We start from the raw sequence: 16,143 nt of genomic DNA on the forward strand, positions 1-16,143 counted from the left end.
GGTGTCCTTCCTAGCTAAAATTGACGTTCCGGACGCGTCGGCGAGGTCCGTTTCGTCATCCGGGGTCGTCCGGACGAGTTTACCGAATGGCGAGTCGATTTAAGTCAAAGTCGTGTGTGGTTCAGTGAGTGCATGAATTGCAGCGTTCGTGAGTAATCGAGTCACAAAGGGTTCACCTAAGGCTGTTTTGATCCTATAGGAACTCAATTTCGGGCCCTCTACATGTTGGTCCTTAGCCCTTGCAACTAAAAGTTGAGTGCTTCGAACCACTCATGCGAGTTCTTCACAAAAATGAGTCAAGAAGTGGCTTGAAGTTCTACGGGAGGTGGGCTCCATTGCTAGTCCGCTAGGATGATCAACAAGAAACTCCTAAGGCTAGATTCTAGGTTCTAAGAGTAGAAGACTAAGACCTCACTAAAAATGAGGTCAACAACAACATATCTTCTGAATACAAAACAATACAATTATGGATATAATTTATCATTCAAAATATCTTCTTTTTCAAGACTGCAAGCTATGCAAATTTGTCTAGCAAAGTCTTGGTGCGAATTTATGAGGAGGTTAAAAGTGATAAGAAACATAGGAGTTGACATTAGGTTTCTGAAATAAGACTAATTGACATAATATTGTATTAATGGTAGAACAAAAATGTTTTAATTTATTGAAATCAGTTCTAATGTGTTGAGCACAATTTTAAATTGTCTTACTTTTTTTCCTCATTTAATTTCTTGGAGTTTTTTGAAGAATTTTAAATTTTGAACACATCATAACTGTAAAACTTGTTTTGAACTCATTTATTTCTTATTTATATTAGGAGAAAACTTACAATTGTTATTGATACATGCAAAAGATTCACGACGAAAAAATGATATTTTAGTATCTTAGTGTTGTACGAGAATTCATCACATACTCAAATAATAAAAGTGTCTAAGCAAGAGGAGACACATCTACTTTTTACATGAAAAGCCCATAATGAGGAAAAAATCATGGGATCTAGCATAGTTAAAATAATTTACTATAAAATTGTTAGTACATATGTTAATTATTCGTCTGAATTAGGGAAGATGGAGTTATAAAGTTGATTATTATTGATGTATAACAATAGTTAATCAATAATAACCGTAACTGGTTGTATTGAATGTAGTTATCGACGATAACAGACTGCAAAGACCGTAGTCGATTGCTATAGAGACAGTAGTCCACCGTAAATGTTGTAGATGGTGGATGTAGCGTCGGCTTGTCGTAGAGGCCGTAATTGAAAGTCATGGTAGTAGTTGACCATGCAGATCGTAGTTGATTGATTCAGTAGCATTTGGTGGTCACAAAGGCTGTAGTAGGGTACAGGAGCTGTGAGCCACGTAGGCTATGGTTGGTCACATAGGCTATAGTGGTGAGCTGCGATAACTTCTGTAGGCCATAAAAGTGGAGCTGCATGAGTTGTGGATCATATTGACTACAGTTGATCACGAATGTTATATTAGTGAACTACAATAACGTCTGTAGGCCACAAAGATTGAATTTGAGAGTCGCACGAGCTATGATAACATCCGTAGGCCACAGATGCCAGAGTTGAGAGTTGCATGAGCCGTGAACTAGATAAGCCGCAGTTGATCATGTAGGTTGTAGTGATAAGCTGCAATATTGTCCTTAAGCCACAGAGGTTGGAGTTTGGAGTCACGTGAGCTGAGATAACATGTATAGGCCGCAAAGGCTAGAGTTAGAGGCTGCATGAGTTAATGTTTGTAGGCCATAGAGGTCAGAGTTGGGAGCTACATGAGTTGTGATAATGTTTATAGGCTGCAAAGGCCCGAGTTGACAGCTGCGTAAGCTGAGATATCGTTTGTAAGCTACAAAGATCGGAGTTGGGAGTTGCATGAACTAAGATAACATTTGTAAGCCACACAGGCTAAAGTTGGGAGCTCTATGAGCTGTGAACCACGCAAGTCGTAGTGGCAAATCCATAGCAAGGGTTGTAGTTCCAGTGAACCACATAAGTCGTATGTCGTAGTAAGGAGTTGAGGAGAAAACTTCAAGATTCCTTAGAAAGTAATTGTATCCAGAGTACGGGGGTTGTAAGCAGTTGTTACAGGATGCGTTATTACATTGTCTTCTGGATGCATCGTTGTATTGTATGTGGGGTGCATCGTTGCATCGTATTCGAAATGCGTAGTTGCACCGTTTCGGTGTGCGTCGTTACACCGGCTTCGAGTTGCTTCATTGCACTGCTTCTTTCGAGTGTTATGTTACTCCGTAACGTACGCCGGGATTTTGTAAGAGGCTTTGTTGCAACAAGCTTTGGGCGACTGACAGTGGTTAACAGTGACCGGTGAGCGATGGTTAACTGTGGTCGGCGACTGCAATAGTGGGCGGTGATCGTTGGACCTTCGGTGTGGAATACTGAACCTCAGCTCTTTCTACTCCACGTCCCAGGCTTCCTTTTATTCAAGGTCTAGCCCCCTTTCATGAAGTGAGTAAGACTCTATTTGTTGAGTCTGGGAGTGGCCTTCAACAAATAAGGAAAGAATTTGGACCACTTTATCAGACGACACAAAGAGATCCCTTCAACTGGATGGCGTTTATGGACATTTAAGTGTCTTATCAATATCATAATTGAGTGAACTTGGGTATATTGGATTCATCTCGTTAAGATGCTAGATTCAACTATCAATTGGACTCTAGAAGCTTTCAAAAATAGCTTCACGGCTCAATTTGGGTTTGATTCAACTCGAATTGGACCAACTTTGGTGTCATTGTGCTTATCTCATCGAACCAGTCAGTTTGATTGTAAGTTTGTCAGAGTTCAGAATGATTTTTAATTGAGGTTTGAACATTCCTTGTTAAAAAATTTCTTAAGGCCCGTGTATGATGATGATGAAAATTTGTTGATGGCATATCAGTTATAATTAATTGTTCTATTTTTTGACAAATCAAGTGAATGATGCAAATGTTTGATATCATATAAGGCAATATGTGAAAATGCTAAATTATTTGTAAATGATTCGAATAAAAGACTATAATTAATTCCTACAAAATCAGATTTATATAAAAAAAAGGACGAACCACATAAATATATTATGAGTAGATGGCCGAATAACTTATTAAAAAAAAAAAAAGACCAAATGCCTTTATAATTGGCTGTGATAAATTATGCAATTTTAAAATTAATCAGGTTGAGGAAAATTTTAAATTTTTTTCTTTCTTTTAAGGCTTTTATTATTAATAAATTTTCTAAATTGTTGATGTGACTTAATTCTCATATTAAGTTATTTTTATTAAATGCTATATGTAGGAAGTAAGAACCAAATGTTAAATCAATATCAGTGTGATGCTCTTCAATATAAGAAAAAAATTTGTTGAATAGTCTTTAGGAGTTGTGTTGTTAAACTGCTTGATTAGTTCATCAAATATTTCAGATTTAATTGGTTAACTTCACACTTTCGAATTGACTCGCCTTGTTTTGGAAATTCAAATTTTGATCTGGTTCCTTGCTTAGTTTTAGATTCAAATATTGGCCATTCAAAAAGTTTTAATTGTAGGTTCATTAACATAATTTATTTTAAGTGCAGATTTAAATTTAACAGCATGAGATATAGATTTATATTGTATATGCAAATCATATTTTGCTTCTAATATATCCTAAATAATCTTTCATGTGTCATAGCATTATCATGAAGATCAGCTTCAACTCATTATTATTTGTGATGGTGTGCATTTTAGGTTTTCATCGTGTCAACTATTTGTATCTGACTAATTTAACTCTTGTGTATTGCATTTCTTTAATTTCGTACATAGACTATGTAAAATTAATTCTAAATGGACTGAATTGGGATCAATGTTTTATCCCAGTTTTCTTTAATTTCTATCTGACCTACCTTTTAGGATCAATTTTATGTAGTAGATGGACTGAATTGGAGATTATGTGATACTCTGTGGCAAAGTTGGCCACATAGAATTGCTGGAGGGCTATTTTGGGCCATTTCTTGTTGTATTTCATATACTGTGTGATATTTGTGCTTATTTCGTAATGTTTCTACCAGAAATGCATAATATTCAGCGGAAAGCTCGGGAGAATGCACGAAGGATTTTAATAGAAAATGATAAGCTGAAGATAGAGTTGGACACAAAGAAGAAAGAGATTGAACAACGGTGCAGAGAGCTTGATAAATATGTGGCCAAAAATGATGGCGAGAAACGGAACATTGACATGCAGAAAGAAAAGGTAATTATGGAACAATGTGAGGGGTCGAAATTATAGTAGTTAATTCTTGATGCGACCATCGAAAATTCAGCTTCATTCTTGAACTGCTAGAGCTATTATTAGGCCAAATTGTTATTGCGTACATGATAAATTTATTAACAGTTGGCTAATGTTCCTTTGCATGCATAAAGCAACTATTGATTTGAAAATCTTCCCTTTGATGCTAATATATATACTATTTGTTAGACTGCTCTAGAGAATTCTAACCTTGAATTGGCAACAATTGAGAAAGAGAGAGCTGATGAAGAGGTCAAAAAGCTTCTGGAGGAACAGAAGGTAATCTCAAACCATATGCGTTGGTTTTACGGTTCATATGCGATTCTGGTCCTCACAATCTGATTCTTATATTCGCCCGTTTTGTAGAGAGAAAAAGAAGTTGCTCTTGCAAGACTACTTCAGTTAGAGAGAGAACTTGATCAGAAACAAAAACTGGAGCTTGAAATTGCTCAGCTGAAAGGTAAATTGAAAGTTATGGAGCATTTGCAAGGGGAAGAAGATATAGACAAGAAAATAGCAGAATACCACATCAAATTGGAACAAGATAAGGAGCATTTAGAAGAGTTGCACAACACTCTTTTCGTTAAGGAACGTGAGGCCAATCTGGAGCTCAGTGAAGCTCGTGCGGAACTGATAGGGGTAATCAGCGTCTTTTCTCTCCATTTCTATGTGCTAATATTATGATTTTTCTCTTTTATTTTCCTGACATAAAAAATTCAGGGACTTTCAAAATTGTTGAAAGGTCCTACCTTGATTGGAATAAAAAGAATGGGTGATCTTGATATCAAGCCTTTCGAAAGTGCATGCAAGAAGAAGTTTCCAGCCGAAGAAGCTGATATTAAAGCTTCAGAGCTGTGTTCTAGCTGGGATGAACAAATTCGTGATCCTTCGTGGCATCCTTTTAAAATCATCGAACGTGATGGCGTAAAAGAGGTATTGGTTTGAAGTTGATATACAGTTCTTTTCTGATTCAAGGCCTTTGACCCGTGGTCGAACCATAACTTCAGAAGAAGGGTGGCGAGTATATAAGTTTAAGGCTTTTATATTCTTAAATTCTCTTAAACCTATTAGAAATATTATCATTAAACAAATAATATAGTTAATATTAAATTATTATTAAATATATAAGTTTAAGTGTCAAAATTTTTAGGGTATTATATGATATTAAAGAGTTTATGGATTATTAGTAAGGGCCTTCCATAGCTATCATCTGCTTCCACCATTGCTTGTTACTTCAAGATCATCATTTGGTTCCAAATTTTGGATGATGCAGGAAATAATTGATGAAAACGATTCAAAACTGAAGAGTTTATGGATTGATTTTGGGGATGATGTGTACAATGCTGTGAAGCAAGCTTTGTTTGAGTTAAATGAGTATAATCCGAGCGGGCGATATCCAGTAGCTGAGCTATGGAATTGCAAAGAGGATCGCAAGGCGACGATGTCGGAGGTCATCCATTACATTGTCAAACAATTTAGAGCTCGCCGAGCTCGGAGATGATGTATCTATCTATGTATGATGTGTTGCAGTAATTTTTATTGTTCTTATGAGATGGACAGCTTTTATGCTATGTATGTTTCTAAGTTGGAGACTCTGTGGATTGGGTTGTTTTTCCTCTGTCCATTTTATCCAATGCCATGCTAAGCTGCAGACTTTGTTTTCTTGAACATATAATTAGGCATTTTGCCTGGATTTGGTTATTTGATATAACGAAGATTTTTACATACATGCCACTCAATTCTTATGTATTTACATATTTCACGTCAAAACTTCAATTTTTTACATACCCCCTTACCTATGCAAAATGATGGTACTTCTGATATGATATGAAAGATTTTGGTGGTATGAATGTAAACAAAAGCAAACTATAGGTGTTATATATTTAAATACATAGGAATTGGGTGGTCTGTATGAAAATGCCCCTTGATATAAATAATTTGACTTGAAGATTGTGCCCTAGATTCAGCATGTTTAAGGTTTGAACTGCAGATTTGTTTGGAACATTGGATTCATCATGTTAAACTTGGGTTGGATCCATCAATTTGGTGAAGGGGTTGTTAAGTTAATTGAAAAAAGAACGCAGGGTATAAAGATAATATTGAAAATTAGATGTATAGTCTGTTTGAAATTTGATATGTAAATCCATAGAATTGTGATGTATGTATGTAAATTTCCCTATTTTATTATAAACAATCAGAATTACCTAAATTGAACTCTTAAATTTAGCTTTTGGGACACTTGAAGAATATTCATGAAGTGCCCATTTTCTACTTATTTATTTGCACTTATGGAGGTGTCGTTTTATTGCCAAAATATAATGGGTTACTCTTTTATGCATGGGCTTTAAGAATCGTGCTGAGTGGTATTTTTATTACATTTAAATTATATGAAATTATTGATTGATTTATGGATATATTTAAGAACAATGAATTTATTTATCATAAAATTTTTGATAAAATAATAATAAAGTATTAAAACATGTGCATATAATAATTAACATCATATAATGTGAGCATTTTACAAACATACCACACGGTTGTTTTATATTTGCTTTCATAGCACTTAAAATATTTAATATTAAATTAAAAAAAACCAGAAATTTTAATCCTTTTTTTAAGTGAAATCAAATTTTCATGTATAGATTTATAACATAAAATTATTATAAGTGTAAATATTAAACTTTAACCGATTTACAAAGCCTAGTTGATCGAGTGAGTTCTGCTGACCCGAAGCTAATCAAGCTTAGCTGACTGACAACGACGACTTGATTTAACCAACCAGATCGGTCACACGAGCTGAAGTCATACTAGCCTAGCCGACCGAGCCAGCGAACAATCGGGCGAAAAACCCATATATGTCAATTTTCTAGAATATTCTGTAAAGCCCCCCATTAAAATAGAGACAAAAAATGTAATATCACTATATTGTATGTTTTTCCTTTATACATAATGATACTAATTTATAAAAAAGAAGCAGTTTTACTGTTCATTACTGTTTACTATCCTCTCGATTTCTCTCTCATTTATTAGGTTCTATTTCATGTGCGTGATTCATAGACAAATCAGGATTCAACAACATACGCTTAAAAAATAAGTAAATAAAAATGATACGATATCTATGTAAAAACTTTGAACTGTTACCATGACGCCAAAATTTTTCTATTTAAAACTGATGGTTATCCGTATTTTCTCACTGAATATCTCATATCTTCTTTCCAAACTCTCTCATGTCTCCATCTTCCCCGTCTATTTAAATGGAAAACAACACTCTCTAAAACCTTAATCTGCTCCGGACTTGCTCTGATATTCCTCTGCAGCTGTTTTTAGCCCACCATCGGTCTCTCTTTCTCTCCATTACCTCATTTTGATTATTTATTTATATATTTATTTAAACTTTTTTTTTTTTTGTTTGTTTGTTTATTGTTTGTTTGTTTATTTGTGAACATTGCTGCAGTTTCATATAGATATTCATCACATAATTTCATATGTGATATTAATATTGATTTTGATGTCAAGAAACAGAGCTGCTGTCTATAGCGTAGATTGGATTTGTTGCTAATGACATGCTTTGGTGTGGTTGGTGATAGAATACGACGAAGTTGGCATTGGTATTACAGCCGTGGAGCAATGAAGTTGGTGGGTGTCAATGTAATCGAGTGATGATGATCAGGAGATTAAGGGTCCGTTTGGGGTAGCTTATAAGTGAGGGCGGTGGTTTCAAAACGTTGTCGTACCATTTGATTCACGCGTTTCGCCAGCTTATCCGAAACTGCGTTTAGGTTTTACACTAGACGCAAGTCGCGGGCCGACCCCCGCGGCCGACCCGCGGGCTGCGTTTCCTGTGTTGGACAGCTTGTGCGTTTCAGGATAAGCAGCTTATACTGAAACAAACAAGATGTCCCAAACAGACCCTAAAATCTCGCGAGAGTGATAGAGAAATAATATTCAACTAATAATAATGGAGATCTCTTAATTAGGTGATGGTCATGAGACTTGTATTGTGGTGATTGTAGTTAGGGCCTTAACATGATGCCTTAAAGATTAAGGTCGAGTGATGACAATTTCATGGTAATTGTTTGGTGGTGACAGTCAAGCGACGGTTGTTCAAGGCTTAACAATGTTGGTTTAGAAACTTTAGTCTAATGATGTCGATGGTGGTTCAAAATAATTTGTCAGTTTAGCAATGATGATGATTTGACTAGAGTGGTGCACTAATAGTAGTTGGTTAGCGATCATCAAGCCGTGGCAGCGCGACAATAGTGATCAGGTGGCGGTTCGACTATAGCAGTGGGTTCAATGATATTGGTTTGATAATGATGGCTAACTGGCGACCGTTCAAGGATGGTGATAGTTTGATGGTAGTAGCTATCTAATGGTAACGACGACCCAACTACGATAGTGGTAAGACAATAACATTCGAGTGATTGTGGCCAAATAAGGGCAGTTGGCTGTAGTGTTTTAACACAATATTTAGTGTGCAACCATCGTTTGATGGTGGTAATCTTATTACTATGGCGATTCTTTGGTTGGTGTCGTGTTCCCACCTAAAAGTTTGGAGAATCGCATAAAACAAATGATAGAATTAAAAATTTCTTTTAATTCATTAATCAATTTAATATTAAAAATTACTTATATAAAATAATTTAATCTTAAAAGAGCCAACTACATTATAAAATTTTATTCATTTTTTTTTTATATAAAATACATTATTTTCTTAAATGTCAAAATAGTCATTTTATGTTGGGAGCCATTCTATTCCCAAAATCAATAAAAGTGTCAAATTGGTCCACATACTTTTTTTAATAGAGATTGAAATTTTCCTCCATTAAGACTATGTTGGCACTTTACTCTTATGTTTTTTATAATGCAATTTTATGAAAATTTATATATATGTAAAACTTTATACTCAAATCATAAGTATTTATTATTTATCAAGTTAAATAAAATACATTTCTATTTTTTTTTCTGTTAATAAATTCATGTACCTATGATTTGTCCTCTTTTATTATTAATATAATATACTTGTCCCATGAGTACTGTGTAAATGTACTTTAGAGGTACAATTATCTAAATAATTTTAATCAAATTTGATTTGTAAGATAATCATTTTTAGCCTAGGTACAAACATCTTCATGTAGAACTATAAGAAGATAACTTTTAACTATTAAGTGTGGGCATTATTCTTAATGTTTTGTTATAAATTTTAGGGATTTTGTAGGTTGCTACTTGTTGAGTTGGTAGTCCACAACTTTCTATAAGTATGCCATATCTCTTTTCTATTCATAATGACTAGAAATTAGAGGGAGAGTTTTCTTAATTTATTGTTATACAAATTTCTATATATTAAATTGCTCCTTGAAATGGTGAAATTTGTGTTTCACACACATTTGCTCTATGAATATAATAAATTTTATTCATGTATATAATATTTTGTTATAAAATTAAAAAATTGTCATATTGGCTATATAGTAATGCTTTAAATTTGTTTATAATATATACAAAAATTGTATGCATTTGTGCAACAGTGTAGCTTACAATGTGACAATTTTTTTGAAAATTATTGAATTTATATATATATATATATATGATCACAATAAAACAATAAAATGATAAATAACTAATGAGTCATATTTGAAAATGCGTGATTGTATCCGTTATGGTTGCATATCAATTTTTTTCAATAGAAATGCATTGTTTATAGCTTTTCATGCACATAAATATAACTATTAACATGCTATAAATCATTTAGGAATATCTCATGCATTATGTTTATGCATTGATGTTGTGACATGTGATATTATGATACCAATTACGTGTTATTACATAGTGATTAGTGTCTTTTCATATTTTATGTTCTAATGTCTTATCGTTTAATAAATGTGAGTTATTTAGTGAGGAAGAGTTATTAAACTCATTTGTTGAAATTTTTTCTCATAACAAATTTTGTCGGGATGCTCGGTGAAAATTTACTATCGCAACAATTTTTTTTCGTACAAAAATTTCATCCAAGATTAAGAAATTATGTTATTTTAGCTTTATTAATAATCTTATTGTATTTGAATTTTTCTCATTAGTAATTATTGTTATTTTCTAATTGTATTGGTTAGTGTTATGGACCATATTAATTAAACAAAATATTTTTAATTTACTTTGCTTATAAGTTGTTTATAATTATTCATATATTGTTCTTTCTCCTATCATCACAATACATTTTGAACCTGGCTTTGACTTTTGAAACTTCAAAAGTTTCGATCTATCCTGCTTCACATCACATATTGTTCGATTTGATTGTGTTTTAGATCTGGTTGTAACAATATATTTATTTACATATGTATGTATAGGTGGGCATAGTTTATCTGTGTCCTCTCCCCCTCCGCTTTAAAGTTTCACCATTGTAATATATATATATATATACACACACTACATCTATTTTATATGCCTCTTAATCATGAGTTTTTTGAATGCCAAGGTGGTTGTAACAACTTTCTTCCTCTGTAACATTGAATAAATACTTCTACATTGTCATTTTCAGGTCATTTTAAAGATGGATTATAGCTCTTCTGACTCTGCAGCAAGTGAGTCTGAAGTTCCTGAACTTGCGGAGAAAGTCTACTTAGAGCTGAAATCCGGAAAACATAAAGTGAAAATAGCAAATGGCATATATAGATGTCCTTTTTGTATCTATAAGAAAAGGCAAGAATACAATTATAAAGAACTAGTTCAACATTCCACAGGAATTGGTTCACGTAGAGATAATGCTACAGACAGGGCAAAACATCTTTCTTTGGCAAGATATTTAGAAGAATATATGAATGAAGAAGCAGGCCCATCATCACAAAAGTCTAGTAAAACATATAAAAAGGAAGTATATGTGTATCCATGGATGGGTATCCTTGTCAATCTCTATAAAGATGAGGTTGGGGATGATGGCCAGGAAACTTATCAAGCTGGAAGTAAGCTGAAGGAGCAACTGTCCAATTTTAATCCTTTAAAAGTGGTGCCATTATGGAGTCATACCGGCCCGAAAGGAAGTGCAGTTGTTATCTTCAGGAGTGATTGGAATGGTTTTGAGGACGCCGGGGCATTTGAAAACTACTTTAAAGAACAAGGTAGAGGTAAGTGGGACTGGTATCATCAAGACAGGACTACTTCAAAAATGTATGGATGGCTGGCACGTGCAGATGATTACAATTCCACTGGTAAACTTGGTGAGTTTCTGCGGATAAAGGGTGATTTAAAGACTGTTTCTGACATGACTGGAGATGAAGATCAACAGAAGCAGAAAATGGTTACAACATTGGGTGATGCGCTTGTGCAGAAGACCTCCGAATTAGTTCAACTAAAAACTAAGCACGAGAGTACCACCATTCATCTTAAAGAAATGACGAAAGGTACCATAATCTATTTTGGGGACAATTTTATTTTATTTTTTTTTTAATAATCCATTGTCCATTTTACAGTTTAACTTGCAGTTTTATGTTCATATCTCTTATAGTCTCATTATATATTTTTCTTCTTCTATTCATTGGGCGTTTGGTAGGATACTTTTAAGAAGAATTAAATTAGATTTAACCGAGCCAAATACAATAAATAGATTAGATAAATCTACCGTTAAGTTAAATCCAATTTTTGCTTCTTCCGTTTATTAAATCCACTTATAAGTTGGATTTAACGGATTTAGTGCAGGAAAAAGATATTTTAAATAGATTTATGTCAAACACATCAAATGGATTTAACTGGATTTATCCTTAATTGAACCAAACATCATTTCGGATTTAATAATATTTAGATTTAATAAATATGAAATTACTGGATTTACTAAATCCGATTTAACTTAAATCCTACTTGCAGCCAAATACCCTCTTAAACAGGGGAGAAAAAAGAAATAAGAAGTCGCTTGACAACTTACAACCCAAGCCCTACCCTAGGGGTTGGTAGGTTGTTGTGAGATATGTATTTCCTGACATAAAAATGAAACGCAAAGAACACAAACACACACAGATCGTTTACGTGGTTCGATCCAACTGGATCTACGTCCACGGGAGGGAATCAATCAAATAGTTCACTAAGGCAAAAGAAATAGAGAATACATAGCTTATACATAGAGATGAGCCCTCATCTTCCTTATATTGCCTCCCTCTCAAGCGACATCTTGATACAAGGTCTCAAGATGCTCTCCTCATCTCTAACTCTCTAGCTATTCTCTCCTCATTTGTGGTAGCTTTTTGTGAATGTTGAAAACTCCTTGCACTCATAAGCCTCACACCCTCTCTATTTATAGAAGCCAGAGAGTGGTAGGTGGGAGTTAGGTGAGCGGTAGGTGAGATGTGATAGGTGAACGGTACCACATTACAAAAGTGTCCTTTTACCTTAATTCATTAATTGGGGTCAAAATAACAATTCTCCTCCTTGACCCTAAATTGAGAAGCTTCGAAGTAAAGATTCCCTCCACATGGCCCCTGAGACGCCCTCAGCCCTTGGTGAAGTTTACTAAGTCCAGACAGTGTCTGAACTTAGCTGTCGGTAGCACCTTGGTGAGTATATCAGCAGGATTTTCTTCAATAAGTATCTTCTCCACTACTATTGAACCCTTGACGACGACATCCCTCACAAAATGAAGCTTTATATTTATATGCTTGGATCTTTCATGAAATACCTGATTTCTGGTTAAGTGAATGGTGCTTTGGTACACAGTTATCACCTTCTGATGTATCCCGAGCTCCTCAGCCATGCCCTTTAGCCACATAGCTTCCTTGATTGCTTCAGTCACAGCGATGTATTCGACATCTGTTGTTGAGAGGGCCACAACGGATTGGAGGTTAGACTTCCAACTGACTGCTGTATCGAAGAAAGTGAAAATGAATTCGGTTAGTGACTTCCTGGTGTCAATGCTTCCTGCACAATCAGAGTCCACATAACCAACTATCTTTTCTTCCTTGTCTTCCTGCTTTTTAAAGAGTTGACCCAGGTCTGTAGTGCCTCTCAGGTACCTCAGGATCCATTTTAGTGCTTCCCAGTGAGCCTGTCCTGGGTTTGCCATGAACCTGCTTACAATGTTGACGGTGTTGACGGTGTATGCCAAATCTGGTCTGCTGCAGATCATCCCATACATCCAACCCCGCTGGCATAAGGGACACCCTCCATGTACCTTTTCTCATCTTCAGTCTTTTGTGCTTGAGAGTTTGACAATCTGAAGTGTTGGTCAATAGGTGTTGCAATCTGCTTAGCCTCATGCATGTTGAACCTTGTTAGAACCTTCTGAATATATGACTTCTGAGACAAGAATAAGGTGTCATTTTTCCTATCTCTAGTAATCTCCATCCCTAAGATCTTTATAGCAGGTCTTAGGTCCTTCATGTCAAATTCAGAATTGAGCATACCTTTGATCTTTTGGATTTCCTCCTGCTTCTGCAGGCTACTAACATATCATCCACATAAAGAAACAAACAGGTACTTATTTCACCGTCTTGCCACTTCTTGTACGCGCAACTGTCGTAGCTGCATCTGACAAATCCGATCTTTAACATGAACTCATCAAATCGTTTGTACCATTGTCTGGGGCTTTGTTTTAGTCCATCCATACAAAGCTTTCTTCAGTAAGCAAACTTTATTCTTTGTCTCAGGTGTGCAGTACCCATCTGGCTGATCCATGTAGATGGTTTCTTCAAGCTCTCCATGCAGGAACGCAGTCTTAACATCTAGCTGCTCTAATTCCAAATTGAATTGAACCGCTAGTGCTAAGACTATCCTAATGGAGCAGTGCTTCACGACGGGCGAGAAGATTTCGTTGAAGTCGATTCCTTCTACCTGAGTGAATCCCTTTGCAACGAGTCTGACTTTGTACCTGATCATCTCAATACCTGGCGTGTGCTTCAACTTGGTTTCCATCTTATTTTTTGTGACACTTAGCCAGTCTCTGAACTTCTAAAAGGCTTCATCCTTTGATCTAAGGATGAAAACCCATACTTTCCTGGTGTAGTCATCTATGATGGACATGAAGTATCTCCCTCCTCCATGAGTTTGAGTTCTGGCTGGCCCCCATAGATCGCTGTGAACATAGTCAAGGGGTTTCTTTGATGAGTGAGTTCCGGTAGAGAACTTCACCCTGGTGGCCTTCCCCAAAACGCATTGTTCACAGAATTCGAGTTTGCTGATTTAATCTCCACATAACAGACTCTTCTTGGACAGTTCTTGTAAGCCTCTTTCACTTACATGCCCCAGCCTCATGCGTCATAGTCTGGTCCTGTCAGGTTCTGATTGAACTGCATTTGAGAAGTTGTCGATCACGGTTCTTCCAACTAGTGAGTATAGTCCATTCTTTCTGCCTCATTTCATGACTATGAGAGAACCTTTGGATACTCTGATGCAACCATTCTCTGCCTTGAATGAGTATCCACTTGACTCCAGCGTACCTAGAGAGATCAGATTTCTTTTGAGTTCCGGGACATACCTGACGTGCTGTAGTATCCTTTCAGCTTAATCGAACATCTTGATTCTGATTGTCCCGCTGCCGACTACCCTGCAAGCTTTATTATCACCAAGTAGGACAGACACACCGTTCTCCAGCTGCAGTCACTCGAACCAGTATTTGTGAGGACACATATGAAAGGAGCACTCTGAGTCAAGGATCCACTCCTTGCTATATTCAGATTCTGTGATCGTCAGAGCTTCAGCTGAATCATAACCATCTGAGGCTACGCTTGCCTCTCCAGAATCTCTGGACTTCTTCTGAAAACTTTTTTTTCTATCCGGACAGTTCCTTCTAAAGTGACCTTCCTTGTGGCAGTGGTAACATTTGTTAAATCACTTAGAAGACTGATTTCTGCCCTTCCTTCTGGACTTTGATCTGCTCTGATCACTTTTGAAGTCTTTCTTGCTCGATCTTCCTCTAACTGCCAGACTATCTCCACTGGTTTCCTTCTTCATGTCGTGCTTCTTCTGGAGTTCTTTAGCTCTAATAAGAGATTGAACCCCCTCCAGAGCAATAGTCTGCACCCTTCCATAGAGCATCACATTCTTGAAATGCTCGTAGCTCTTGGGAATAGAGTTTAGGATTTGTCTTCATGCATTTTGAAGGAGTATAGGTGCTGCTTCAGAAATAGCCTATTAGTCAGAGACTTTGTCAGGTAGAGTACCTTGAGTTTGACCCAAAGTGCTTGAGCCGTTGTCTCCCTCAACACCTCTCTCAGAACTTTGTCGCCCAAGCTCAGGATTATCAAACTGTGGATCTTGTCCAGTATGCCGATCTTCTCCTTCTCGGTCATGTCGGCCGACAATGCCGCCAACCCTTGCAAGGCTTCTGCAACATCCTGTTGAACCAATAGAGCTCTCATCTTTACTCTCCATAGGCCGAAATCATTATTCTCATTGAATTTCTCGATGTCAAATTTGGCGGAACCCATTATTGTGGCTAGATCCCCACTAACGTCTAAAATCCGCTCCGCTGAGCACCTACTGAATTCCGAGAGCTGTCGCGGCGTGTGCTAGCTGTCGCGAAAATCCTCCTCCTTCGCGAGATCTGCCCCTTCGCGGATCAAACCACTTGCCTTCCTCTGCTCCTTCGCGGACAGTTCCTCCTCCGTCTCGCCGAACCACACAACCTGCGGTGCTAATCCAGTCGATCAAAGCTTCCACTGCTCACCGAATCTGTCGCAATTCGGCTGCCTGCGACGCGATCCACTTGCTCCTCTGTTCGTGAATGTCAAACTCCTCTTCTTCGTCGCTGGCCGCGAACACCTTTACGCGAACACCTCTAGCCAAGAAGTATGGATCTTCCCATAGACGGCGTCAAATGTTCTGATATGTACTTCCTGACATATAAATGAAACGCAAAAAACACAAGCCGGTGGAGGTGCTGCCAACAAACACAGATAGTTTACGTGGTTCGA

At 36.5% G+C, this 16,143-nt stretch overlaps 2 protein-coding genes across 2 annotated transcripts in view; both read left to right on the plus strand.

The window, feature by feature from the left end:
- The window catches only part of LOC110022880 (factor of DNA methylation 1-like), a 25,913-nt gene extending 19,935 nt beyond the window's left edge, over nt 1–5,978 (plus strand). Inside the window, exons 2-6 of the mRNA XM_020722016.1 lie at nt 4,038–4,219; nt 4,445–4,534; nt 4,622–4,894; nt 4,976–5,188; nt 5,529–5,978. Of these exons, the coding sequence (XP_020577675.1) occupies nt 4,038–4,219; nt 4,445–4,534; nt 4,622–4,894; nt 4,976–5,188; nt 5,529–5,756 (986 nt within the window). The 3' untranslated portion in view covers nt 5,757–5,978. The remainder of the gene's footprint in view (nt 1–4,037; nt 4,220–4,444; nt 4,535–4,621; nt 4,895–4,975; nt 5,189–5,528) is intronic.
- Nucleotides 5,979–10,799: 4,821 nt separating this feature from the next.
- LOC110022963 (protein INVOLVED IN DE NOVO 2-like) lies at nt 10,800–11,720 on the plus strand. The gene is made up of 2 exons (XM_020722138.1): nt 10,800–11,646; nt 11,716–11,720. Exons 1-2 carry the CDS (start codon nt 10,800–10,802, stop codon nt 11,718–11,720), a joined length of 852 nt encoding a protein of 283 aa, XP_020577797.1.
- Nucleotides 11,721–16,143: the final 4,423 nt, after the last annotated feature.

Source organism: Phalaenopsis equestris, unplaced genomic scaffold, assembly GCF_001263595.1.
Source record: "Phalaenopsis equestris unplaced genomic scaffold, ASM126359v1 Scaffold000203, whole genome shotgun sequence".
In the NCBI taxonomy this organism is placed as follows: Eukaryota; Viridiplantae; Streptophyta; class Magnoliopsida; order Asparagales; family Orchidaceae; genus Phalaenopsis; species Phalaenopsis equestris.